Source organism: Chrysemys picta, chromosome 1 (genome assembly GCF_011386835.1).
Source record: "Chrysemys picta bellii isolate R12L10 chromosome 1, ASM1138683v2, whole genome shotgun sequence".
In the NCBI taxonomy this organism is placed as follows: domain Eukaryota; kingdom Metazoa; phylum Chordata; order Testudines; family Emydidae; genus Chrysemys; species Chrysemys picta.
In genome coordinates this window covers 96,520,032-96,546,917 of record NC_088791.1, presented here as the reverse complement: position 1 = coordinate 96,546,917, position 26,886 = coordinate 96,520,032, and the positions used below count along the sequence as shown (strand labels likewise).

At 49.7% G+C, this 26,886-nt stretch overlaps 1 protein-coding gene and 1 long non-coding RNA gene across 2 annotated transcripts; one reads left to right on the top strand and one right to left on the bottom strand.

The window, feature by feature from the left end:
- Positions 1 to 7,765: 7,765 nt before the first annotated feature.
- LOC122172500 (uncharacterized) lies at positions 7,766 to 15,584 on the top strand. The gene is made up of 3 exons (XR_006172868.2): positions 7,766 to 8,578; positions 10,677 to 10,755; positions 13,031 to 15,584. It is a non-coding gene; the product is annotated as an uncharacterized LOC122172500 (long non-coding RNA).
- A 160-nt stretch (positions 15,585 to 15,744) lies between these two features.
- Positions 15,745 to 25,190, bottom strand: MB (myoglobin). The gene is made up of 3 exons (XM_005300826.4): positions 24,881 to 25,190; positions 17,785 to 18,007; positions 15,745 to 16,804 (listed from the first exon to the last, which is right to left on the bottom strand). The coding sequence occupies exons 1-3, from the start codon at positions 24,973 to 24,975 to the stop codon at positions 16,658 to 16,660; spliced, it is 465 nt and encodes a 154-aa protein (XP_005300883.1). The 5' UTR covers positions 24,976 to 25,190; the 3' UTR covers positions 15,745 to 16,657.
- Positions 25,191 to 26,886: the final 1,696 nt, after the last annotated feature.

Below are 26,886 nucleotides of genomic sequence, written 5' to 3'. Positions count from 1 at the left end.
ATAACTTTTATCCAGTAGTTAGAGCACTTGCCTGGGAGGTGAGAGCCTAAGATTCACTCCCCGCACTCTGTCAGAGGGCAGAAAAGGATTTTAACAGGGGTCTCCCACCTCTCAGGAGAGTATCTAACCACTAAGCTCTGGGATCTTTTGATGTAGGACTCCCTCAGTTTTGCCTGTTGAAGCTGTTCCCCTGTGGATAAATAATAAGAGTAACTGGAGCAGGGGGGACTGGCCCCCAGGGGTCCCCCATCTCCCAGATGGGTGCCCTGATCACTGGACAACAGAGTAATTCTCTTGGTGTCTGGCCCAATGACTATTTAAAATTATCCACATCAAACAATCATTAGCCCAGCAAGAGAGAGAGAGAGAGAGAGACTCTGTAGTCCAATGGTTAGAGCACCCATCTGGATGCTTAAAGTGAGGCAGCAGACGCATGCCCAGAGGCAGAAACTTGGGTGCTGAGGGAACTTTTACTCTCAAAACTTACCTGCTGAGTGTTCAGCAGAAGTTTTGTGGATTGAAGTGGAACCTAAACCTGCCATTTAGGTGCCTAAATTTGGGCTTGGGGCATCTAAGTACCTTTGTGGAGCCGGGCCATAGTATCTAGTGTCCTCCTGCTGTATACTGTCACCACAAGACGATGCAACATCTTTTCACCACACCAGAGCAAGATGTGGGATGACAGCCATCAGAACTGGGGAGCGGGGCCTCCTCTTTTGTGCCAAATGAACAGAGGTTAAGGCCAGACAGGCCCATTAGCTCATCTAGTCTGTCTTCTTGCGGAGCACAGGCCATTGCAGGTCACCCAACAGTTACTGTACTGAGCCCCATAACTTACCGTCAGCTCAGTGTGTCCCATGTTCTTTAGCTGCAATTGAATTCCACATCACCACTATGTTCATATCCCTCCCCTAATCTTATTTATGTGACTACTCTGATGCTGCTCCTACACCTGGAACTCCTTCTTATCAGAGTTCACCAGGCATCAACTGTTCACATCCCTTCCCTCAGGAACCTGCCATTGTATACAGACACCAGTAAGAATGCTGAACCCGTTGCCTCTCAAACCCAGGAACTACGTGAATGCCAAGAGGCTGGAGCTCAGGTGTGCTGTGTCTGATTGGTGGGCTTTCTTCTGACTAAGGGCTGGTCCACATTAAGCCCCCAGTTCGAACTAAGATACGCAACTTCAGCTATGTGAATATCTTAGTTCGAACTTAAAGGTATTTACTGCGGGTCCACACGCGGCAGGCAGGCTCCCCCGTCGACTCCGCCTACTCCTCTCGCGGAGCAGGATTACCGGCGTCAACGGTGAGCACTTCTGGGATCGATTTATCGCGTCTAGACAAGACGCAATAAATTGATCCCAGAAGATCGATTGCTTGCCGCCAAACCAGCAGGTAAGTATAGATGTAGCCTAAGTGATTAAAGCAGACTAAAGTAAGAGCTAGTCCATTACTTTGGCTGGATGTAGAGCTGCCGGCGTGGCGTTCTGCTCCTTTCGCTGCTGTGTTCCTGGGAGATCCCTGAACTGAGCTGTATCGCCCCCAGCCCTTCCACGCAGCTGTGTACCTGCGTCTCCTGTCCGGGGCCTGTACAGTAGGGGCCCCCATGTTCTGGCTTTCACCGCTGTGGTTCCCAGGAGAGCTCTGCAATTCAGGGCTCTCCCGGGAACCACAGCAGCGAAAGGAGCAGAACCTCATGCCGGCAGCACCTCTAGCACGGCTATACCGCCCCTAGTCTTGCCTCCCTGGACTCAGGAGACACAGCTGCGTGGAAGGGCGGGGGGTGGTACAGCTGAACTGGAGTTGCTGCTGGCGTGGGGCCGCCTGGTGGCCCCACGTTCTGATCCTTTCACCGCTGCGGTTCTGGAGAGCCCTGCGATTCAGAAGTCTCCAGCACAGCAGGAGGAGGACAGAGCCTCCCTCCCCCCAGGTAACATGGGATAGATCATGGGGAGGGGGAGAGTGCGGGGCCCTGGGCTGGGGGTGGGGCAGGGTCACATGAGGAGTTACGTGGGGGGGTCACATGGGGAGGTTCCCCCACACACATACTTTTAGCTGGTGCAGCATACCGGTAAGAAATGAATTCTACTTGCACCACTGCCTATCCCCAACGAGGCTGACAGTGGTGTTTGTGTGCCCATTCATGGAGCTGTGAATTGTTTTCCCAGCTGCCCTCCCCATCATGCAGTACCAGGAAGGGAGCAGGCACTCACAGGGCCATTTTGTTTCCCATGTTCTCTGCCAGTGGCAAGATCTGTCACTCCTGGAAAGAAGGGACAGCTGAAAGTGGCTTCCTTTCTCTCTACCCCTCTATACAGATGAGGAAACCAGATCCTCCTGCAGGAGACAGGAAACACATAAGGAATTCCCAGTGTGGATAATCCTCTTTCTCCTCTCAGGTGCCAGTGCTGGCCCATCTACTAGCAGGAATGGTCACGATTGGTGGGGAAAAAAGGGTTTGGAAAATGGTGACAATTTTTCATTAAAATGCCCTTTTTTAAAAAAAAAAGAGAGAGAGAGAGGCCAGTTTTCAAGGTGGAGGAAACTTTTCATTCGAGAAATTTCCATCAGTTCTGCTCCTGGGCAGCCAATTGCTGCTCCCACTTCAGAGTCCCTCACCTGATGAGTCCTCCCGTCCCCGGGCAACGAAAAGGAGATGCTCTGAGGGATCTGCTCTCCGAGGCACTGCTCCTTACTTCCACTGCCACTTGGCACCCTACCTTGATGGGCTGATATCAAAACACAGACCTCTGCAAAGGCACTCTTGTGTCTCCGCTGAACTGCTGGCTTAGTTGAAGACACAGGCCCCTGTAGAGTTACTTACTGGTTAAGCATCTATACCTTATTGGATTAACATCATGGCATAGGCCTCTGAGTTCACTAGTTCGGTACCTCTAACTTGCTGGACTGATGTTAAGGGGCAGTCCTCTGTGAGGTCATTGGATCAACATTGTTAGCTTTTCTGGCCTTACATAAAGGCCCAGACGTTTGTAAGGTTATTGACTACGTCAGGCTATCTTGCTGGGCTATTGTTGAGGCAAAGTTTGAAGTTTTTGGCTCAACGTCTCAAGTTTGATGGACTAGCCTTTGAGCTAACACTTGCTCAGCACTTCCACCTTGTTGTTCTGATGTCATTGGCCTCTGTGATGTCCTTGGCTGTGCTGATGTCTGTGCAGAGGAATCTCTGAGATGACCTTCTCAGCGCCTCTCTCTTAGTGGGCTGATGGCAAGGCATGGGCCTCTCTCAGTTCCACTTGGTCAGCAAATGCGCTGCTTGGAACAGGAAACTTGTCATCCCTTTGTCTTATACAGCACCCAAGTGCATGGTCTGTGCTTAACAAATTACAGCTATGACAAGGGCCCCCACAGAAGCTGCTCCTTGAGAGGTAAGGGAGGGCAGTTCTCAGTTGCGCCGTAGGATGGTGTCTCATGGGAGGTTATGAAAGAGTCTGTGTAAAGGAAAATATGAGAACAGACCTAGTGATCCCCATAATGTGAAATGGAGAGTTTCATACCAATATCTGCTTCCAAAGAAAAGGATCAAAAAATGTAGGGTGGGGAAAGAATGACTCTGGAGATCTCAAAGCACTGTTATCATTATGACACAGGGCTATGCATAGATACTAACTGTGCAGGCAACTGTTATGTGGTCCAGCCATTGCTCATGTAGCATGATAGACAGCAAAACCTGCTTGATTAGGATACCAGTCATGGCCAGGATCTCTAGCGTGCATATAACAGTTTGAAAGTACCCTAGGCATTTTAAGGTCTTGTGTGCAGGACAACTCCTCTAATCCTTAGTTCTGTACTGGGACACACTCTGAAAGGAGGTCTGTTTAACATCTCTCCCTCCAGATGGTGCAGCTGTCAAGCCGCTCAGAGCAACCAAGGGGAAAGTACTATTTAATCTTCTGTTTTCTTACCAACTGCTTGTTTCCACCACGCATTTCTTCCAGGCACTCTTGCTAGACTTCCCTACCCTGGGATACCCATATGTGACCACAAACACAGGCTCTGTGAGAGAACTATTCTCTGATAATTTTGGCATTGAGCACTTAAGCCTCCTCTCAGGCTGGGAGGGTACGTGTCTGTTTCTCCCAGCCGTGGTTTTACCTCAAGCTAAGAAGCTATGGTTCAGAAAGGCTTTGCTCCCTAAAGAAACTAGTGATGTAATTATAATAAGTCCTGGCTGTGCTGGACATTACATTACTCAGTAAAAAGGCAATTTCATGCAAGACAATTGTCTGTAATTTGAGGGGCAAAGTCACATGACCTCAGCCTTCCTATCCAGTTATGAAAGCAACAGAGAGCCAACTTCTTCAGAAAGGAGGCTGGGAAAGGTCAGCCGAGGCTCCTCTGAACCAATCAAAAGCCAAAGGCAGAAGCTAGCATGGAAGGCAATGGTAGCTTACCCAAAAAACTCAGTTGTCTCCTGCTTAGCAGTGCATAATTTAGAGACTTAAGGGACTGATTCTCAGTTACACTGCGATTGATTGAGTGGAAACAGCACTCTGAGAATCTCCTCCAAGCAAACATGTAGGTGAGTGGATGAGGCAGTAGCAGGGCCAGCTCGAGGCACCAGCAAACCAAGCAGGTGCTTGGGGCGGCACATTTTCAGGGGCAGCATTCCGGCCTCTTTTTTTGTTTTGTTTTGGGTTTTTGTTGTTGTTGTTGTTGTTGCTTCAGGCGGCAAAAGCCTAGAACCGGCCCTGGCAGCAGCAGTGCCGCACCTTGTGGCTGGGCCGGTAGGCTCCGAACAGGGGACACTCAGGCTGGGGGCTGCCCCGCGGGCCACACGGAGCTGCCTGCAGGTGCTGCAGGGTGGCTGCCCCCCCCCCCCCAGCGCCGCAACCGGGGCTGGGCAAAGTGGCCTGAGCCGCCCAGCGACTGTGGGAGGGCCGCCAGAAGCAGCAGTGGGGCCATAGAGGGCGGGGCGCTGCCATGCAGGGCCCACATCCTGCTCTCCAGGGCTCTGCTCCCTCTGGGGCTACCCTGCCCTGGCTCCTCAAGTCCCTACCAAGGCCGTTCCCCAGCTCTGCCCTCCCGGTCCCGGCCAGTCCTGGAGGCTGGAGCCCTGGCTGAGGCACGGCCCGGGAGCCCCGCTGCTTACCCCGACCCTGCCAGCACCGGACCGGCTGGAGGCGAGGGGGGAGTGGGTGGATTCAGCACTGGTGGGGGGGGAGCCCAGGGCTGGGGGGGAGCCCAGGGCTGGGGCGGCAGGGGGTGCGGGTGGAGTGGGGGGGGAGAGCCCAGCGCTGGAGCAGCAGGGGGTGTGGGTGGGGGAGGGCACTGGTGAGGGGGTGAGAGCCCAGGGCTGGGGTGGGGGGTAGCCAAAAATTTTTTTGCTTGGGGTGGCAAAAAACCTAGAGCCGGCCCTGGGCAGTAGCATTAGAGGGGGTTATTTTTTTTTATTTGCTTCCACTGATATCTTACTCTCTATACCTGCTGCTGAGAATGGTGATTTGGAGTCTGAGCACTTTAAAGAGATCACAGTCAGTGCCACAGAAGGGACCATCAAGGACTCGGGGTGCAGTAGGTTAATACACAGAGGCCTGGTTTCCCCTTTCTGTTACATTGCAAGTGGAACATATTGAGTGGTCTCAAGCCATTGGCTTTTTGTGCAAGGCAGAGCCAGGCAGAGAGGTGGCCAGAATCCACCACACTCCAGCTATTCACTGCTTCCAGGGGAAGCGGCACATACGTAAGAACAGCCTTGTGGCTGCTCTAGGTTGCATTGGAGAGCAGGCAGGCCATTGTCTACCCCACAACACAGGAAGAACAAACCTCACTCAAAGCCCCTTTTTTCCTTCCCTACCCCCATTCCTGCCCTGCCCTCTGTGCCCGCAGGAACAGAGTAACTGAGCATCAGCACGTAAACTGAAATTCAAAACAGATGGACTTTAGTCCTGCTTTAAACAGAAATCTCTACACGACCTTTATCTGTGGAGCTCCTCCGGGGCCTCCATGATATCCTGGTTGTTACATATATTGTGCCAGGAGAGAAAGCAGCCTGCTTTTGTTGCCTTTACTGGACTCCTCACACTTGTGCATAGCTCACACTAATAATATTGCTACAGCACTATACAGAGTTAGATAAGAGATTGTGAAAATTGAAGCAAGTTCTCCTATAAAACAGGCTGTCCAAGACCCTCCTGTTCCCCACCATATGTATGCACCCTCCCCGTGCTGCTTAAACCTCCCCTGTAGGGACAAACTGCTGATTTGAAAATGGATGTGCTGCTGTTAAATCAGAGTTCAGTCTGGCAGTCATGCCATGTGGATTTAGTCATGACGTCTTTGCGAATGCAGATCTAGTCAGTGGGATCGGACCATCTCCCTCTCCCTGGGGATAAATAAAGGAGAATGAGTGTGACGCAGGCATACAAATCACAGCACAGTTTCTCCAGGAAATCCAGCCTCCCTTCCCCCCAGCTGTAACACACCAAAGCCAGAAACCAAGTCATGCCCTCAAGTAGCAGGGACTACCAACCACTGCCAACCGGGATGGATACCAGCATGGGGGTGGGGGAGGGATGTCATTTTGTTTTTGCCTTGCTTCCATTGATATCTTACTTTCTATCCCAGCTGCTGGGAACTGTGATTTGAAGTCTTAGTGCTCTAAAGAGATCACAGCCATGCCACAAAAGGGACTACCACTGGGAACTCAGGGTTCAGTAGGTTAATACACAAAGGCCTAGTTTCCATTTTCTGTTACATTGCAAGTGGAATATGTTGAGTCGTCTCAAGCCAGTGGCTTTTTGTCCAAATCCCAGCACGTATAGTTCAGTCTGACAGCAGGAACGCTGTGCACTAATAGCTCGGGACACGGCTGATGGTAGCCTAAAAAGCCACTAGAATCCATAGCACCTTGTGCAGAGGCTAAATGCAAAGCAAATGGGTCTGAGTGAAAAGGCGATTCCGAATTGTACCCCAGATGGCTGTCACCTGCTGTGCCATCAAAAGACAGGCTGCTCCCTTCTCTCTATGTTTGTATATATAAATCTCTAGCTTAGTGAATCCAGGGGTTTGGAGCCATTTCTGCTTTGGCCTGCCACTGATGTTCACAGCACCTGTGGCCATTTTCTTTGCAGGCCAGGGCTTTTTCTTTGGGAAGGAGAAGACTAAGCCACTATACAGAGTTATAAGGATAATAGTGTGTATCTCTCCAGGGCCTTTAGTTCCAAACGAAACCCAAAGCTCTTAACAGCACTCTGTCATGTATCTAAACTTCAAGCCGGAGGTATCATTTCCAGCCCCAGGAGCTATCCCTGCACTAGCTCTGATGAGCTAACGTACTAAATATAGTGTAGCTGTAGCAGCAGCCACCTGAGTACATACCTAGCGTCGCAAATAGATTTGGGGGCCTCTAGCCCCTCACACTAATTTTGAATGCACTAGCTCAATCAGAGTTAGCATGAATCTATCTCCTTGAGCTGGAAATTACACAACTTGAAGTGTAGACATACCTACAGACAGCATCTGTAATCTGTCTGGTTAGCTATCACTGGAGTAGCTGCACAGCTGGATACAGGAATCATCTCATCTACCAATTAAAGGGGACCACCTCAGGGATGGAATTGTTTAAGAGCACGTGGGACTACTGCCCAAGTTGTTCTATGCAGGAAGTGAAGCATCCTAGGTCTAACTGAGACAGCAATAATATAATGAATAGCAGGGAGAAGGCTAAGCAGGTCTGCCCATTTACTAAGTCATGCTTCAATAACAGATGGCTATTACGATTTAAAAAACAATGGATTCAAAATAGATAATAAACCAGAATACCTTATTATTAAACAAACACTAATAATGTGCTCCATCCCAGACAAGACACACAGATGGACAGCCTCTGCTCTGAAGAGCTTCCAATCTAAAACAGACCTACAAAGAATGTGCTGGAAAACCACAGGAGGAACCATGTTAAGAATTTTTTAAATCTACGAATGTGCATCTGGTAGATATCACAAAAAAGTCAATCTTTAGAAGGGATTTGAATGAAGAAAAAGAGTGTGGTGGCTTCATGAACTGGGACTAGGAGTTCATTTCATTTACAGAGGTGTACGGGGAGACTTTGGCAAACCAGTAAAGTGCCTAAAACCACCATGGCTTATTGTTAAAAAGCCACCTAGTCAGGAAGCTGTAAATTGATCATTCAGCAATCTCGGCTTGACCAAGGCAGGAGGGGAGAGGGTTTTGGGTGCCACGGAAAGGGCAGCTTGACCCCACCTCCTTCCTGATAAGAATTGTGTTGAAGTTGCTGATACATCCATTTTAAAAAGAGCAGGAATGTTTATTGGGGTCTCAGAGCTGCAGACTCTGGAAAGCCCACACCTGGTTAATCAATAGTCAGAGGGAACCTCTTGCTTGAAACTGCTTACTTAACAAGGTTTCTTTAAGGGACATGTCATTCTATTACTAATGTATAAATAAGGGGAAAAAGCTTGAGATAGTTGGACTTGTTTGGGGACTCTTTTGGACTCTCCCTCTGGATACATCTTGCAGTCCCCACCGGCAGACGGAAGATTTGGCCACCGGAAGCCTGCCGCTGTGTCACTCGAGAGCCACACTCAGCTTTGGTAATTATCAAGGGTTGGGGATGTTTTACTAACCTGTTGCGGACGTGTGTAAGTGCTTGAGACTAGTAAAGTTTAGCTTTAAGTGAAAGCACTTTTATGTTGTCCTGTTTGTGCCAGTCATCTATCGGTCGGACGGCCGTGTCTCCCCTGATTTATTTCCTGACACCTCCTCACACAGAGTAAAGTTACCAAGAGCTTTGGGTTGAAAGAACCCCGGGTAACAGAAGGAGCATGGAAAAAGTCATGGGGACAAGAGAGGAGGGAGACTAAGCAGGTGTTAAGCCTGCCTTTGTTGATAGACCAGAGAAGGGCCAGAAGAAGAGCTTACAATAAGTTGAGTAGATCTGAGATGTTGGACACAGAAGAATTATGTAACAGCATGAAAGTGAGGATGAACAATTTAAACTTGATGTGGTATGATTAACCTGTGGAACTCACTGACACATGATATTACTGAGACAAAAAGCATATAAGATTTTTTTAAAAGGGTACTAAGACGACTAGCTGCTGAAGTGAGAGTAGCCATACTAAAAAGTCTCACTATCCCCCTGCAACAGGTCATAAATGGATTATCAGTGGGATCAGGCCATGTTCCTCCCCTCCTGCCCATTGTAAAGCAGTGAAAAATTATGAGCAACTTTTTGAAGCTCATAGAATTAGCTATTGTCCAAGGGAAGAGACCTGGCTTGATAGCCCATTGGTAGCAATTTCTGCAGTTTTCTTTTCTTTCCAGCTGTGCTTTACCTTCACTCTTTCTCTCTGTCCCATTTAGTTTTCCTCCTCCTCTGCCCGCTCACAGTAAATACGTGACGTCCTGCATCCCTCAAAGGGTTTCCTCCGAGTGGCTTGACTATTCCTGTATATGTTCATCCAGTGGAGGGGGTGAGTGAGAAGAGACAGAACCACTCTGACATATCAGCTACTCTCTCGATAACCCAAGAGCTCACAAAGAGCCAGCAGGACGGGACTGCTCTCACGTAGGCCCTAGGCAGAGCCCACCCTGCATTAGCATGATGTCAACACCAGTGATTTTCCACCCCTACGGTGGGATTGGGGGAGAATCTACTGTGGAATTTGGAAGGGGGGGGAGCAGATGAGAAAGGGATAGAGTAAATGAGGTTCCCGTTCTCGCACCAGGAGTTCCAAACAAATACCACTGTCAACCCACAGAGCTGCCGTTCAGATAAGCAAGGAGGCACAGAGAAACAGTAGCTAACACCAGAACTAGAAGCTAAGAGGTCTTCCAGCCCAAGCTATTCAGTGTGTGACCGGGTCATAACAAAGCTGTAATATTACATCAGGGCCCCTGCATGCTATATTTGTACTGCATAGGGTGACCAGATGTCCCGATTTTATAGGGACAGTCCCGATTTTGGGGTCTTTTTCTTATATAGGCGCCTATTACCCCCCACCCCCTGTCCTGATTTTTCACATTTGCTGTCTGGTCACGCTACTGTGCTTACAAACAGTCTCGGAAACAATCCATCACCAACTAATGCAACTCTCGGTGCTACTAAATCACTATTTTCCCCAGTAACAGCTGAGGCGGCAGGATCGATCGGATGAGGGGGATGAAGCAGAGACATAGCTCATCACCATGATCTGAACGCTCATTGTAGTTCTAATGCACGGCTATCGTGCTGGAAAATCACCGTAATGCCTGTGGACACATGCAAGAGCCTAGACTGCATGACATACCGGGGAGGTGGCTCTGTTTGCTACTGTTCACCATAAAAGGCAGCATCAGTGCTTCCTGGGGTGGCAGAAGATGCATGTTTTGCTTGTATCTTTATGGAGTGAGGGCAGCCAAGCTGGGGAAGGACCTTGGTGCAACTCAGCCAAGCGTCTATAAAACAGCTCTTTAAAAAGCCACAAAGTCACCTTTGCTGACATTTGCAAAGGGATTATATGCAAGTCACAGGACTGAGAGATGGACCCTGCCATGATTAGGGTCACAGAGGCAGGGAGTGAATTTATGTGCTAACAAACAGGCCTGCGTGGCTCTCTCTTTCTCACACATGCTCGGCTAGACACATTTATGAGCCTTTGTGAGACCAGTCTGACCTGGACTTCTCTTTCCATTTCTTGTCACTTCTAGGACGGACACATGCACCCCTCTGCCAGTCCCCTATTGCCTCTGGCCTGAGTCTCCACGTCCATCAAAGTGACTATAACCTGTAACTATGCTGAGCTGGCAGCATTTTACATCACTCTGCACTGGTTGCAGGGCAATGGGGCGGCACCCTTTTGTCTAGCAACAACCACGGTGCAGACTCTGTGCTCTTGGGACATTGCCTAGACCCCAAACTGGGCTCAAATAGTCGCAGCATGTTCAAATATCCTCAAATGGATGAGAATTCAAGTGTTTGGGCTGAAGAAATGACTGATGTTCCTCACATCAGCTGCACATGGTGGGACAAAGCTGGGTACAACGCCCACGAGGTGTTTTCTTGGTCTCACCCTATAACATAACTAACCATCTCCATCCTTGCCTGCACCGACCCTGTGATCAACACCGCAGCATTTAGTCACTAACGTGCACGCCAGTGCTACCAGTCACTGGAGGGGGAAATTCACGAAGCAATTCACTGTCCATGTGGTAGGTGATCAGCATGTTGGGTAGGTTTTAAAGCGAAAGCTACCACCTGAGCCTGTCCAAAAGCCTAGCTAGTGAAAACTGTGGGGCTGGGACTGTCCTATGTGTACAGGGCCAACACAGCCCTGCTCACCAACTGGGGTGCTACCATGCTACCACACTACAGACAAATGGGTGACGGGCTTTCTGCCAAGCCAATGGGGCACGACTGAGGTGAGCTTAGCACTGTTCCCTACTAGCTTGGCTGGGGAGGGTAGAGACTCACCTCACCCAATAGAACTACAGCTTATGCTGAGTATGCAGCAAGTAGTGAGACACAACACAGCCAGCAGCAAGCCCCCCTCCTCCATTACACTGCCCTAAGTGAACATAGCCATAGATGGCTGCTGGCCCACTTGGACTGACATAAGCAGCTGCCATAGCTGCAGAATTTAGCTCCCCACCAAGCCTAGCTTTGAAGCCAAAAGCAGCGGCTGTTGTCGCTGGCAGGGAATCTTATTGTGTTCAGCTGACAATCCTAGGCCCGTATTTAATACGCTGCTCTTCCTGCAGTGGCTGGTGTACCCCGAGCCAGAATGCGCAAGCTGCTAGTGGTCTGACTGAGACAAGGCCCAAGCAGACTGTACCTTCATCTAGGTGGCAAGAGGGAATTCAGTGACCCTTCCAGCTAGTTAACAACGCCAGATTCTGCAAGGTTGAGTTCCCAGACAGGAATGCTGCTCATGACCCGGGACTGGAATGGTGGGGATTTATAAAGGGAGCAAAGTAAGAAATACTCCCTGTTCCATCAAGGACTTCGCCTCTGCTCTGCTCTGAGTGGCAGAGGGTTTTTGGCCATCTGAGCTGAATGGAAAAGGAGCAGGACCACCCCAGCTAGGCTTCTGTATTTTAGGGAAACTGGCAGCTTAGTCACTGCTGATTTCACTCACACTGAAGTAGGGAATGTGCTCTAAGGTATTTAGAGCCCCTATTACTATCATACTGAGCCCCTTGCTATCTTCAATGTATTTATCCTCACAACAGCTCCGTGAGGTAGGGAAACACTACTATCCCAAGACATGGCGAAACTAAGGGCTTGTCTATACTTACCGCGCTGGTTCGGCGGCAGGCAATCGAACTTCTGGGTTCGATTTATCGTGTCTTGTCTGGACGCGATAAATCGAACTCAGAAGTGCTCCCCGTCAACTCCGGTAATCCTGCTCGCCGCGAGGAGTACGCGGAGTCGACGGGGGAGCCTGCCTGACGGGTCTGGACGGCGGTAAGTTCGAACTAAGGTACGTCGACTTCAGCTACGTTATTCACGTAGCTGAAGTTGCGTACCTTAGTTCGATTTGGGGGTTTAGTGTAGACCAAGCCTAAGTGAGTTGTCCAAGGTCACACAGGAAGTCTGTGGCAGAGCAGATAATTGCACTGGGGTCTTCGAAGTCTTAGGCTAACCACTGGCCTATCCTTCCTCCATTGCAGGTTTTAACCATTTGCCTGCCAGCTACATCCCTCTATCGCCCTCTTGAACTAGGAGTTGCATTTCTTTTGTTGCCATGTTTCAGTTTACACAAGAAACGTGCTGCCGTTAGAAAATAGAGTACAGTGTCACCCTCAGTTCCCTGCAGAAGCAGCACCAACCAAGCATCTGTGAAAGGAAGAAACCATGCTGGGCCAAGGAGAATCCCCAACCCAGCAGGGGCCACAGAGGTTGGTCAAGGAAACCACACAGCGTAGTCAGGGACCCAGAATTCAGCTGAGGTGGAGTTTTAAAGGCTGATGAGCCTGTGAATCTGTGCTGGTATTTGAGCAATGATGTAGTTGAGGATGTCTTCCCCCATACACAGATATAAGGGCCTTTTATTCCTCCATAGGGCAGCTTGATTTCCGCTATACCATACAGACTCCAAGTGCATCTCAAGACGTTGAATGGTACCACAGGGGCAGTGTCCTGTTGTGGGGATGTATCATCCCTACACCAACCTAATGGAAAGTTCCATGAGGAGGTAATGGTCACGATGGGACACTTGCAAGGTAATAAATTATGGCCTTATGTAAGGCCCCCCTGGTGGTCTAGGGATTATATAAGATGAGGTAGACAAATCATGGCCTTATGTAAAACCCCCTGGTGGTCTAGGATTATATAAAATGATCATGGCCTTATGTAAGACCCCCTGGTGGTCTAGGATTATATAAGATGATCATGGCCTTATGTAAGGCCCCCTGGTGGTCTAGGATTATATAAGATGAGGTAAACAAATCATGGCCTTATGTAAGGAACGGTTGAACCAATCGGTGTGGGGCTATACATGTGATAAACACATGATTCTCCTTCTTGTCCAATCCGTAGATGTGTGATTATAGCCTAATTGTGTTATGTAATGTAAAGAAAAACTATAAAAGAAAGCTTGCAATAAACAGGATTCGGATTCAGCCTGCAACCACAGTGGTCGTGTGTTTTATCTGCTCCGCATGGAACCCCACAAATGGTGACCCCGACGTGATTCGGCTTGGACATCAAGGCAGCCAGGACTTTGCCCAAAGTGAGCTAGCAGAGATCATACTAGACACAGCCGCCAGTGGAGCAGGGATCAATGTTCTCAGACAGTAGACCCAAGAGGTGTTGTCTCAAAAGCTGAGCAAAGAGAAAGCAGATCCAACCAGAAAAAGGATCTGAGTGGTCAGACTCTATGTCATCTCTCATGAAGAAACTGAAACAATTGAATTTAGATATTGAAGAGGCTCTCAGTGCTGGCTCTTCTCCTTCCAGCACTCCTTCTACCAAAAAGCGCAAACAGCCATGCCCTGTTAAGGTGGAAACAGGCCTTCTTCACAAAGATCATCAAAGAAAGGGAATCTGTGGAAATAAGAGGGCAGGCTACCAAAATTTAGATGGTTTGCCAAGCTCAGTGTCAACTGGAGCACGACCAAAAACTGAACATGGTTTGAGAAAAGGCGGAGGTGGCAGCCGCGGCAGGAGGTACCGGAGGATACCGGCTCCTGGTCGTCCGAGAGAGACGTTCGTGAGCTCACAGCCGACTGAAGCGATCGGTAAGAAAAGGCGGAGGTGGCAGCCGCGGCAGGAGGTACCGGAGGATACCGGCTCCTGGTCGTCCGAGAGAGACGTTCGTGAGCTCACAGCCGACTGAAGCGTTCGGTGAGAAAAGGCGGAGGTGGCAGCCGCGGTAGGAGGTACCGGAGGATACCGGCTCCTGGTCGTCCGAGAGAGACGTTCGTAAGCTCACAGGTAAGCGGCTGCATTTAATAAAATGGGCTCTGCTTTGTCTGCAGAGGAGGAGATGGTGCCATCGCTAAAAAGCGGAGAGAGAAGCTTCCCTCTGACGCGTTGTCCCGTTTGTTGAAATGGGGGCAAAAACGCGGGAATGTACAAACAGGGCCTTCAGCTACAGGCTGAATCAGTTGTCCCATTTGGCCGGTGAGAGCCATCCCCCGCAGTCCCACACATTGCGAGCCCTAAACCAGCCCGGCTTTTTGTACCCCAGAGTTCCGGGCGGAGTTCCCGGGGCAGGGTGAGCAGTTGCGGAATAGGCCACCGGATAAGATCCCTCCGGCGAATGATGTAGCTACCCCCTGTCCTCGTTGTGGTTTGTGGGGCTGCGCGATTGGGTGCACTGGACGGAATAACGTGTCCATGCACCGGCCACTGGACGCCGCCATGCAGAAGCCAAACGACGACCCCGCGACACCGGACTTGCACTTGTTGTTTGCTACAACCTAGACACCTGATAACGCTGTGCTTCTATTTGTTTGGACTCCTTATTATAGGAGCAGGGGTCTTTGTATGTCCAAACTCTGTACCTTTTGTTAACCCACAACAAAATGTTTGGGTCACCTGGGCGAACCAGATTGGCCAAAAAGCCTTTTTGTATTTACACCCCAATGGTTTTCGTGGGCATTTCTTAATAAGTTCCTTATTTAAGAAAAAGGGGGGAGGTGTGGGGATGTATCATCCCTACACCAACCTAATGGAAAGTTCCATGAGGAGGTAATGGTCACGATGGGACACTTGCAAGATTATGGCCTTATGTAAGGCCCCCCTGGTGGTCTAGGGATTATATAAGATGAGGTAAACAAATCATGGCCTTATGTAAAACCCCCTGGTGGTCTAGGATTATATAAAATGATCATGGCCTTATGTAAGACCCCCTGGTGGTCTAGGATTATATAAGATGATCATGGCCTTATGTAAGGCCCCCTGGTGGTCTAGGATTATATAAGATGAGGTAAACAAATCATGGCCTTATGTAAGGAACGGTTGAACCAATCGGTGTGGGGCTATACATGTGATAAACACATGATTCTCCTTCTTGTCCAATCCGTAGATGTGTGATTATAGCCTAATTGTGTTATGTAATGTAAAGAAAAACTATAAAAGAAAGCTTGCAATAAACAGGATTCGGATTCAGCCTGCAACCACAGTGGTCGTGTGTTTTATCTGCTCCGCATGGAACCCCACATCCTGTGATGGTCAGAGAGAGGAAATGCTGGATGTTTGCTACACTCTCCTTTTTCCACCTCCCATGCTTCTCACCTAGGCACTTCTCAAAAGTAAGAAGCCGACACAGACTCCGGTACAGCAAGCATATTTATTTACTGTGAAACACACTATTCACCACCCAGTGCGATGGAAATTCAAATGCGTAGCAGCAGCTGCTGGGGATCAAGGGAGTCCTACACTTTCTCTTGAGAGTTTTGGCTAATGAGAGTTTACCAACTAGCAACACACTTGCCAGTCCCCAGAGGCTGAAGGGCTGTGCTCATCCCCAGAATTGGCATAATACCATTGCAAGCCCCCCACTGCAACCTGCTAACATGTCTCATCCCTGCTCTTGAGAGACTGTCACCCCCCCTTAGGGGGAAGTGGGACGCTCCCCACAGCTCATTCACTCCTTTGGTGGCTCATGTGAGGCTGCTAAGTTCTTCCAAACTAGTGACTTTGACACCTTACGGAGACCTGATTTTCAGAGGGCAGGAGCTCAGCACTTCCTGACAATCATGCCACTTTATGGCATCTCTGGTGGGGCACCTAAAACCCCGAGTTCCTTTTGGAGACCTTGGCCAAGTCTGTCCATCAGGGTCCAGCTGTGGTGTCAATTCTAGCAGCGGGCAGGAGAGTTCTCAGTTCAAGCCCAGTTTCTCTCGCCCACACACATTCTCAGGCATCTATTCCTAAACATTCTCCTACTCGCTGGCTCTGCTATGAGATAGGGTCTTTGGGGCCGAGCTCAGGGGAGAAGGTCTCAGGTCATTCCTTAACGAACAAATACATTATTTTGCTAAGAAAACAGATTATTTCTCCTCTAGGTGAAGCCAGATATCACTGTGAATGCCTCTCTTTGGTGAGAGACTGAACGCTGCTCTAATCAAAAGCGCCCCCTCGCTTTTTGGATGGTCACTTAAGAGGCACCCAAACTGGGGCTTAGGAAGCTATTCTAAGATGCACCACTGGGCCTCCATGGAGGTGTCGCCTCATGTGCACGCTAGCCCTGGAAACCGAACTCCTTGTACTTGCTGGCCATGTCATTTCGGAACAGCTCCAGGGCCTTCCTCATCGCAGCCTGGGAATCGGCCCCAAAGTCCGAGGGATGTTTCTCAGCAATGACTTTGACAATGATTTCACAAATGAACTGTCAAGAAGGAGGGGGGGGGAAGGAAAAGGGACAAGTAAGCGTCACTCACAGTAGGGACCTTTCAGTAAATGCAAAGTAAAAAATTGTTTGCAGATAGTGGAAATGACATCTTAGGGGTTGTCTACACAAACACTTAGCTCGCAGCAAGCGGGGGTGTAAATCTACCCCACACTATCCTGCTGTGTACTGAGTGTCCATATGGTCCCAGCTGCTGCACACTAAGTGTTCCTTAGTGTGCTTTGATCTACCCCGCTTTGAAATGGGAGTAGATCAAAGTGCACTAGGGAGCTTTTGGTGCATGGCAGCAGGGTGCCTACAGGCACTTAGTGCGTGGCAAGCTACTGCAAGATAGATTTATGCTCCAGCTGGCCACAAATTAAGTGTTTGCATAGACAAGTCCTAGGACTGAATTCAGTAGTCCTTCCCTCAGCCATTCAAGAGGCATTGTGGCCTATAGAGCACTAGGCTGGGACTTGGGAGACACCTGGGTTCTAGTCCTGGATCTGTCCTGGATCTCTCCTGGATCTGTCGTGTTCCTAGGAAAGTCACTTCCCCTCCCATCCTTTGCCTGCCTTGTCCATTTACACTGTAAACTCTCCCTCTGCATTTGTATAGTGCCTAGCGCAATAGGTCCCCGATCTTCACTGGGGCCTCCAGGTGCTGCTGTAATACAAAGAAGTCCCTTGGGTGCTGTCACTCACTAGATTCTAATATGATCTGGTTTCCCACGGATGCTGGTGCTGCACCCACTGGTTTGTTATTGTTAAGAGTTGCATGTGAGCAATGTAAACACGGGGACTCACATACCAGGAGCTGAGACTCCCAATATTACAGTGGTCTCCTACATATCACAGAGCTCATACAAGTCCAACTAGACATCAGTGAACAGAGGTGCAACTCACCCTCCCACTCAAGCCCATATTCTCCACACACACTGAACCCCCTCTCACCCAAGGAACCCTCTCCAACTCCCATACCTCCAAGTACTTGACAGGGATTTTATGCTTGGTGGCATGGCTCTCTGCCAGCGGCTTCAGCTCCGGTTCATGATTGTTCTTCAGCTTCAGGATTCTGCCCAGGGCGGTAAGGACGGTGGTGCCGTGTTTCTTCACTTCTTCGGAGCTCTTCAGCTCATCGATTGTCTTCAGGTTTTTGAACTTGGCAAAGCGTTCCTGGGTCTCAGGATGAACCTGAAAGAGTCTGTGAACAGAGGCAGGGAACTCATGAGGTGCAAAGGTGGGATGGGGGAAAAAAAACATAGGAATTGCCAGACTCGATCAAACCCACGGTCCATCTAGTTCAGTATCGTACTGATCTCTACACTGCAGCATGATTTCACCTCAAGTAGACATACCCAGGCTAGCTTGAATCTAGCTAGACTGGGTACTGGAGCAGTGAAGCTGAGGTAGAACAGACATCAGCATGGGCTAGCCATCCAAGTAATTAACCAGGGTTCTTGGTAGGCTTGTCCAGTCCATGCGACTATGGCTTTGCTGCTCTGGTATCCAAGCTAGCTAGATTTCAGAGTAGCAGCCGTGTTAGTCTGTATCCGCAAAAAGAAGAACGGGAGTACTTGTGGCACCTTAGAGACTAACAAATTTATTACAGCATAAGCTTTCATGGACTACAGCCCACTTCTTCGGATGCATATCCGAAGAAGTGGGCTGTAGTCCACAAAAGCTTATGCTCTAATAAGCTAGCTAGAGTTCAGGTATCCCTATGCACACTGCAATCACACCGCCGATTGCAGTGTAGACATACTCTCAGATAGTGGTCAGAACCAGATACTTCACAGGAAAGTGTAAGAACCGCACAAAAAAGCAGATGTGGGATCATTTGCCTCCCATTAAGGTCTCATCCTAGCCCTCAATTGTTTGAGATTAGTCTGACCCTTGAAGCAGGAGTGTTGGAACAATTTGTATAGTGGGGGAGCTGAGAGCCATTGAACCAAACTGTAAACCCTGGATATGATGGAAGCCACTTCAAGCCAATGGGTGCGGCAGCACCCCGGTACACTAGTTCCAGTGTACTGAAGCATGAAGTTTTAGATCCTTTCCAAGTTTTCAGTAATACCTTTGACAACTCAGGCTATTCTTGTTGTCCACATAAATACTTAATCCTTTTTGGAATTTTGCTAAATTCTTAGCCTCAACAACATCCTGTGGCAGTGAGTTCCACAGTCTAATTGCACATTGTGTGGGAAAGTATTTCCTTCTATCCACTTTGAATTTGCTGCTTCTACATTTCATTGCACATCCCCTTGTTCTTGTGTTACGAGACAGGGAGAACAGAAGCTCCTCCCCTGGACCAAGCATCATTTTATAACATTTAATCCTGTTCTCTCGTATTTGTCTCCTTTCTAAGATGACCAAACCCAGCCTTCTCCATCTCTCTCCATGAGAGGCAGGCCGACAGTGCACTTAACGTTTTCAAATGATGCCACAGAGCAGGTGCCCATCTTACTTGTTTTTCACAGCTGTTTAGCCCTTTGGCACCAGTCACCTGGGATTGTGCCAGTGTATTAGGATCAGGGTAGGAGCACAGGGTCAGCCGGGACACGACGGAGTGACTGACATTTGTCTGAGAAAACCCTTCTTCCCTCACCTGCCATGGGGCTCTGAGGATTCATACAATTTAATGCCCTGGCTGCTTCTTCAACTCTGCTCCATGAGGCATTACAGCCATTAAATTCTGAGTTCCCATCTGAACCCATCAGCGCGGCTCTTAAATCGACCAGGAGGGAATGTTAGACATCTCCCCCCAGAGCCATGTACAGCACTTAAATACAATGGCCAAAGGTGCTACTAAAAGCCCTTTGACTGAGAGGTGTAGGTGCTGTGCCACAAAGTCCTGAGTGTGTGTGCGCAGACAGCAAGTGCTGTGCCACAGAGTCCTGTGTGTGTGTGTATGTGTGTGTGTGCAGACAGCAGTCAGCACTCCCAACACCATGGCAGAGAGTCTGTGTGTTAATTCCTACCACTTCTCTCACCCATCCACCAGCTAAGCCCGATATCTGACACCGCGGTTCTGCCGCTGTGCACTGTTAGAGAATTGGGAGCAACTGGGTAACAAGAGCTGGAGGAGCACAAGGTCTGCAGCCATCCCAGGGCTGGCAAGTCTCCCACACTATCCAAAGCTACAAACAGGAGCTCTGTTTCCTGAAATGGAGATGGTGAGAAGGTGGTTAAAAACCAGACCTGTCACCATCCCTCCCCTGCTGAATTTACTGGGGGTTGGAGACATGGGGGCAAAGGGGGGGTGATACTGCAGGCAGCCAATCCCAAAGGAAATGTCACTTTTGCCCCACGTTCTGCAGTGACAATGAAAGGGGAGTACTGGCTCACATTACTATTATTTATTTGTATCGTACCTAAGAATCATGTATCATTTGTGCCACAGTAGCACTGAGATCACGGCTCCATTGAGCTAGGCACTGTACAGACACAGACAAAGAGGCCATCCCTGGTCTGAAGATCATACGCTCCATATAAACGAGGCAAATAAAGAAGAGGCAAAAAATATTTGTATCCTTATTTTACACAAGGGGGAAACGAGGCACAGAGAGGTAAAATGACTTGGCCAAAGAGTCTGTGGAACAGCCAGAAATTGAACCCACATCTCTTGAGTCCAGTGCCTTCACCACCAGACCATCTCTCACAACGTGGTGGCCACCATGTTTAACTGCCATGTGGAATGACGCTATTGGCCAGTAGCCGGTATGCCAGTCCCTCCACATTTAACTAGAGACCCCTTAGAGGGCAGTAAGAAGGGAGTTCAGCTTCTATGGGCCATTCAGTCTCGTGCCAGATTCTCAGTCTTACCACAGCATTATATTAGTTAGATTAAATTGACAAACACCCCGAGTATATGGATAATAGGAACAGCCTTGCAGCAAAAAGATTCTTTATGTGGGTGACCATTCTTTACAAGGCTTTCATTTAAGAAGGCACCAGAACAAAGGATGTCTGTGTCAATTTTGTCCTTTATCGGGTACTACATGTACCAAGATGGGTCTTTTCCTTGTTTGTTTCTTCCCCATGACCTGGTTTGTTTCAGAAAGAAACGACTGGCACAGAGGTCTCTCTTAGGGAAGGACATGCAACGAATTGCTTCGCTTAGTATCATTTGAACGATATGCTATTGCAGTTGATAAGCGAATCAATTTGTTGCAGACACGCTCTCCACCCAGTGCAATGTAAGGAGCCTATCAGGACCAATTAGCTTTGTTAAAATGCCACCGCTACATTGGAAGAAAGGTTATGATCATTTCTATGCTTGTAATCGGTCTCCCTTCACTCTCTGCCTGGCTATGGCTAAATTATGCCTGCCAAAGATGATGCATCTTTTGGGCTCCTAAAAATACCTCTGAAGAGCAATTTTTGTTTTGCTTGAAATGGATCCAGATGCATTAAGTGTCAAAAATATTTCCAGGAGATATCTACCTACAAGCTCTTTCACTTAGCACAAGCTGGACACACGACTATGCCAACAGAAGTCTGCAAGGCCTCCCTGTATTCAAATCCCTCTTGATTTCTACACGAAACCAGCTGGCTGATTAGGTCTTGGGGTAGTGAGGGATAATCTATGTATGTTATGCAAAAAACAAACACTCCTTGCACTTCCTCCCCATTATGTTATTAAAACACTGTATTGCCAAGATGTGGCTATACACCACCATGAATATAGCCACATCTTTTCTTATTGTTTCTGGCAGGGCAGGCAAACTTTTTGGGCTGAGGGCCGCATCGGGTTTCGGAAATTGTATGGAGGGCCAGGTAAAGGAGACTGTGCCTCCCCAAACAGCCAGACGTGGCCCGGCCCCTGCCCCCATCTGACCCCCCTGCTTCTCGCCCCCTGACAGCCCCCCCCCCAGGACTCCTGCCCCATCCAACCCCCCTTCTCCCATCCACCCCTCCTGCTCCCTATCCCCTGACCACCCCTGGAACCCCCACCCCTGACTGCCCCCAGCTGCTCCATCCAACCCTTCCTCTCATTCCTGACTGCCCCCCCAGGACCCCTGCCCCATCCAACCACCCCTTCTCCCTGTCTCCTTACTGCCCTCGGATCTCCTGGCCCTGACTGGCTCCCCGCCGCCCCATCCAAACCCCCATCTTCCTGACTTCCCCCCCAGGACTCCTGCCCCCATTCAACCCCCCTGTTCCCCGCCCTCTGACCACCCGAACTCCTATCCACACCCCCACCCCCTGACCAACCCCCCAAACTCCCCTGCCCTCTATCCAACCTCCCCCCAGCCCTGCTCCCTGCCCCCTTACTGTGCTGCCTGGAGCACCGGTGGCTGGCAGTGCTACAGCCAAGCCGCCCAGAGCACCAGGACAGTCAGCCGTGCCACCCGGCTGGAGCCAGCCACGCCACCGCACAGCACAGCACACCGGGTCAGGCCACGGCTCTGCAGCTGCGCTGCCCCAGAAGCTCGCAGCCCTGCCGCCCAGAGCCTTGCGCCGGCAGCGCAGCGAGCTGAGGCTGCAGGGGAGAGGGATCGGCAGGGGAAGGGCCGGGGGCTAGCCTCCCGGGCCAGGAGCTCCGGGGCCGGGCCCCGCGGGCTGGATGTGATCTGTGGGCCGTAGTTTGCCCACCTCTGGTTTATGCTGTATTCATTTCCCCTACCCTCCCTCTGTCTGTCTTTGCGGGTGTGAGCTCTTTGGAGTAAGGACAATTCCTTCTTTTCTGTTTGGAAAGCATCCAACATACCGTGGCCACTATCAGAATCAAAAATTGTCAGACAAGAATACTATACTCAGGATATTTTTCAAGAGCAAGGAATGGACCTTTCCAGTGAAGGGCACAGAGTATGGGTTTGCCAAGCAATGTTGCTCCCCTCCTTAAGTATGCTTAAAAGAAAACATTCTCGTTCAAAGAGGGGAAGCAGACCGATAGATTCTCCAGTCATCTGCACCACGTCCTCTCCTTGCAAGTCTACACCATACCTCTGGTACATGGGATTTAGCCCCGGCTAAGGGAGAAATCTGGTAGCAGCCCCTGCTTAAAATATCAACAACATGTTATTGGCGCTACATTTAGTTAAGATGACCTCACCATTACACAAGTAAAGCACCCAAAGCAACTTAACCAAGAACATGTTTATGTGCAGCATTTTTTAGCTTGCACCTATGGGGATTGGTGACCCTCTGAAATTGGGCAGGCAGAACTGATACATAAAGGGGATCTTAATTTACTGTTAAAGCTCATGATGTATGTCACTTGAAACAGGTGCCCAGGGGAATCAAAACCCAACATGCCCATCCCACTGGAGGGGACCTCAAGGCCATTGAAATGCTACTCACTGCTCCATCACCAGATGGTCAAAGACTCAGTATTGTGGGGCCTCCCTGGAGCTTGGCTCGGGGAGAACTCCCATCCTAACCTCAGAATCACACACTCCAGTGGAGGAGGGGGAGGGGGAAGTGCCCCATCTCAGACCACAGACTCAAGCTGGGCTTTGAAAAGAGCTTGGCTCCTACCGCCCACATTTCTAGAGGGTTTGGCCTGAGGCTGTGGCAGGCTGGAAGAGACTACCGAAGAGGAAACAGAAAGAAATGATTCGGGGGGGCTTCATCATGTGAAATTTGGTGGGGCGGAAATCACAGGTAATCACAGCAAATTTGATGAAAATTGGTTATGTGCAATTTTTCTCTCATCTCTTCCCACCATCCCTTTTTTCTTTGTATCCTCCCGTGCTGTTTCCCCTCCCTACCTCCTGAGGGGCCAACTGCAGGGAATTAGAAGGCCCAGGAGGGACACACACCTCACTCCAACATTTTGCTTCACTGTGTTCTGTCAGTGGGGACCTGGAGTTCAAGTTCATTAGTGGGTTGGCTGATCAGGGCAAAGGGAGTGACAAAACCCCAACTTTTTTTTAAATTTGGGGGGGGGGGGACCTTAAAAAGTTAAAGCTTTTAACCCAGAAACCAGAGTGACAGGAAACCCACTGCCCTAGAAATGATCAATAAAGAAAGAAGTCAGTTCAAACAAACTCTAGAGAAAATGAAAGCCCCAGGGCTAATGAGACACAACCACCCTCCTCGCTTTCTCACCTGTAAACCTCTAAGGCAGAGGTGGGCAAACTACAGCCCACGGGACCGTTCTCTCCAGCCCCTGAGCTCCTGGCCAGGGAGGCTAGCCCCCAGCCCCTCCCCCGCAGCCTCAACTCGCCCCGCCGCCGGCACAATGCTCTGGCTGGCGAGCTCCTGGGGTAGCGCAGCTGCAGAGCCTGGCCTGAACCGATGCTCTGTGCTGTGTGGCTGGCTCCAAATGGGCGGCGCGGCTGCAGCGCCGCCAGCCACCAGTGCTCCAGACAGCACAGTAAGGGGGCAGGGAGTGGGGGTGGGGGGTTGGATAGAGGGCAGGGTAGTTCAGGGGTGGTCAGGGGCCAGCGGTGTGGATAGAGGTCGGAGCGGTCAGAGGGCGGGGAACGGGGGTTGAATGGGGGCAGGGGTTCCAGGGGTAGTCAAGGAGAAGGGGTGGTTGGATGAGGCAGAGGTCCCAGGGGGTGGGGGGAAGGAGTCAGGAAGTAGAGGGGGTGTTGGATGGGGCGACGGGAGGCAGTCAGGGGCAGGGGTTCCGGGGGCAGTCAGGGAGCAGGGAGAAGGGGTGATTGGATGGGGCAGGGGTCCCAGGGGGCAGTCAGGAAGAAGAGGGGGTGTTGGATGGGGTAGGGGGAAGTTAGAGGCAGGAGGTCCGGGAGCGGATGGGGCAGGGGCCCGGGGGGTCATCAGGGAACAGGGAGGGGGTTGGATGGGCAGGGGCCCGGGGAGGTCATCAGGGAACAGGGGTGGGGTTGGATGGGTCAGGAGTCCTGGGGGGCTATCAGGGGCAAGAAGCAGGAGGGGTCGGATAGGGGGTAGGGGCTGGGCCACGCCTGGCTGTTTGGGGAGGCACAGCCTCCCCTAACCAGCCCTCCATACAATTTCTGAAATCCGATGCGGCCCTCAGGCCAAAAAGTTTGCCCGCCCCTGCTCTAAGGGATGCTCAAAAGCAGATTATTCATAAAGTCCAGTGCACCAAGCTCTTGAGCCATGCTCTCTCTCACACTTCCATCACCAGTTTCATGCCTACCTGATTATAACTTCCTGTCCATGGGCCGAGAGGTCTGGTTCCACTTTCGCCCAGATGCCCAGGACATGGTGCCATTCGTCATCACTGAGCCCCATAATTTGTTGGTGCTTGAAAAAAAGAAAAGCAGAGATGAGGTTGTTTCCCAAGTGGTGCAGCTGTATGCCCTGCCTCAGAGTGCTGCTAGAGAGCTCACTCCGGGGGTTTATAATCCCTCCTCACAGACGGACACCTGTCAATTGTCAGCTGGAGTTTCACTCTCTTTCAGGCTAGTCTAACCTAATCTGCCTCTCTCTTTCTGGGAAGCTATTTTGGGTCTGGTGCTATTGTGGCTGCCACTGATGGAATAATTTCTGCTTTTCCTATTGGGTTGGCACATGTCCCATTGTGGGCAGAAAGGGCACTGCTGAAGTGCAGTGCCAGGAGCCTGTCACAGAGCTGGTGTCCCAAGTACCAGAGAGGCAGAGTCAAAATTTCAAGCTGTAGATTTCAGAACCACATACTCGGTGTTAGGATATAGATAGTCAAGCCTGTCTGCAAAGGCCTATACTTTAAGAACTTAGGTGTATTCTCATCACTTAGCTAGTTATAGAGGTGTAAAAGAAAGAATCAAAATCATTGTCTATCTGTGGAAGGGCCTTCTCTCACTGTGACAGTCTGAGGCCCTGTTTAGTCATATTGAAATAAGGCAATCTGGGGCTGTTAGGAAGGTGATCCAATCTATCACCTCCGGGGAAAGGAACATGTGAAAGGAAATTTAGTTTGATAGTTTTCTGTCTGGTAAGAACTCACTTATCAATAGGCACAGCTGGAAAACCCTTATGTCTGTTTCCTTATGTCTGTATAGATGTAGTTGTGAAATCCTCACTTCTGTATTGTTTCGTATATTTATTTGCATGGTCTCTGTCTGGTTCTGTAATTGTTTCTGTCTGCTGTATAATTAATTTTGCTGGGTGTAAATTAATTAAGGTGGTGGAATATAATTGGTTAGCTAATCATGTTACAATATGTTAGGATTGGTTAGGTAAATTTTAGTAGAATGATTGGTTAAGGTATAGCTAAAAATATTACTATATAAATTAGGGGCAAACAGGAAGTAAGTTGGGATTCGAAAATAAGGAAAAAGGAATTTGGATTTAAGCTTGCTGGAAGTTCACCCCAATAAACATCGAATTGTTTGCACCTTCGGACTTCGGGTATCGTTGCTCTCTGTTCATGCGAGAAGGACCAGAGAAGTGTGAGAGTGAAGGAATAAGCTCTCTAACACTCGGCAGCACCGAGATGGACCATGTCTGTCTGTAGTGACCCATTCTTTGCACCCCCAATTATCCCCCCAGGATGGGCAACAGGGGAGGGCCCAGCTCTCCTGTAGAACTGGTTACTGATTACAAGAGTATTTCCTTTCCACTGCAGATCTGGGATTAGATTTTACATTTCCTTTTTAATATTCTTATTTTCTTCTCTGATAAAACAGGTGATTCTCTTTTAGAAAATCGCACAGTCTCATGGAGAAGTCTCCTCGGGAGCTTTTAGTTCCTCTGGGTCCAAATGCCATGTGTTCCCCTCCTCACTCCCCAGAACCAGGAAAAAAACAAGGGGGATATTACATTATAGCACTGAACTGCTTGAATGTTGCAAGTTGGCACCCAGAATGTGTCACAGAGCCCCCAGGTAGCCATTCATCAAACGATACAAAACCTGACGCTTCAGGGCTCAAAATAATTTCTAACTATGAGAGACCAGGGTTAGACCTACTGTCAGGGGCAGATTATCCCACATCTGCATATTTCAGGGCTCTGAAGCATCTGAGACAGGACTCTGGGCTAGATGGACCCAGGGTCTGATCCTGTCTGATAATGTTCTCTCCCCTAATCATTAACTAAATGTCTGTATCCCTACATTCAAATAACAGTGTGTTTGGAGAAAGCCGGGGGCGGGGGGCAGGGAAGGACAGTGCTGTGTTTACTGTTTGGGAGACTTACCAACCTTCTTTATAGCTCCATAGAGGG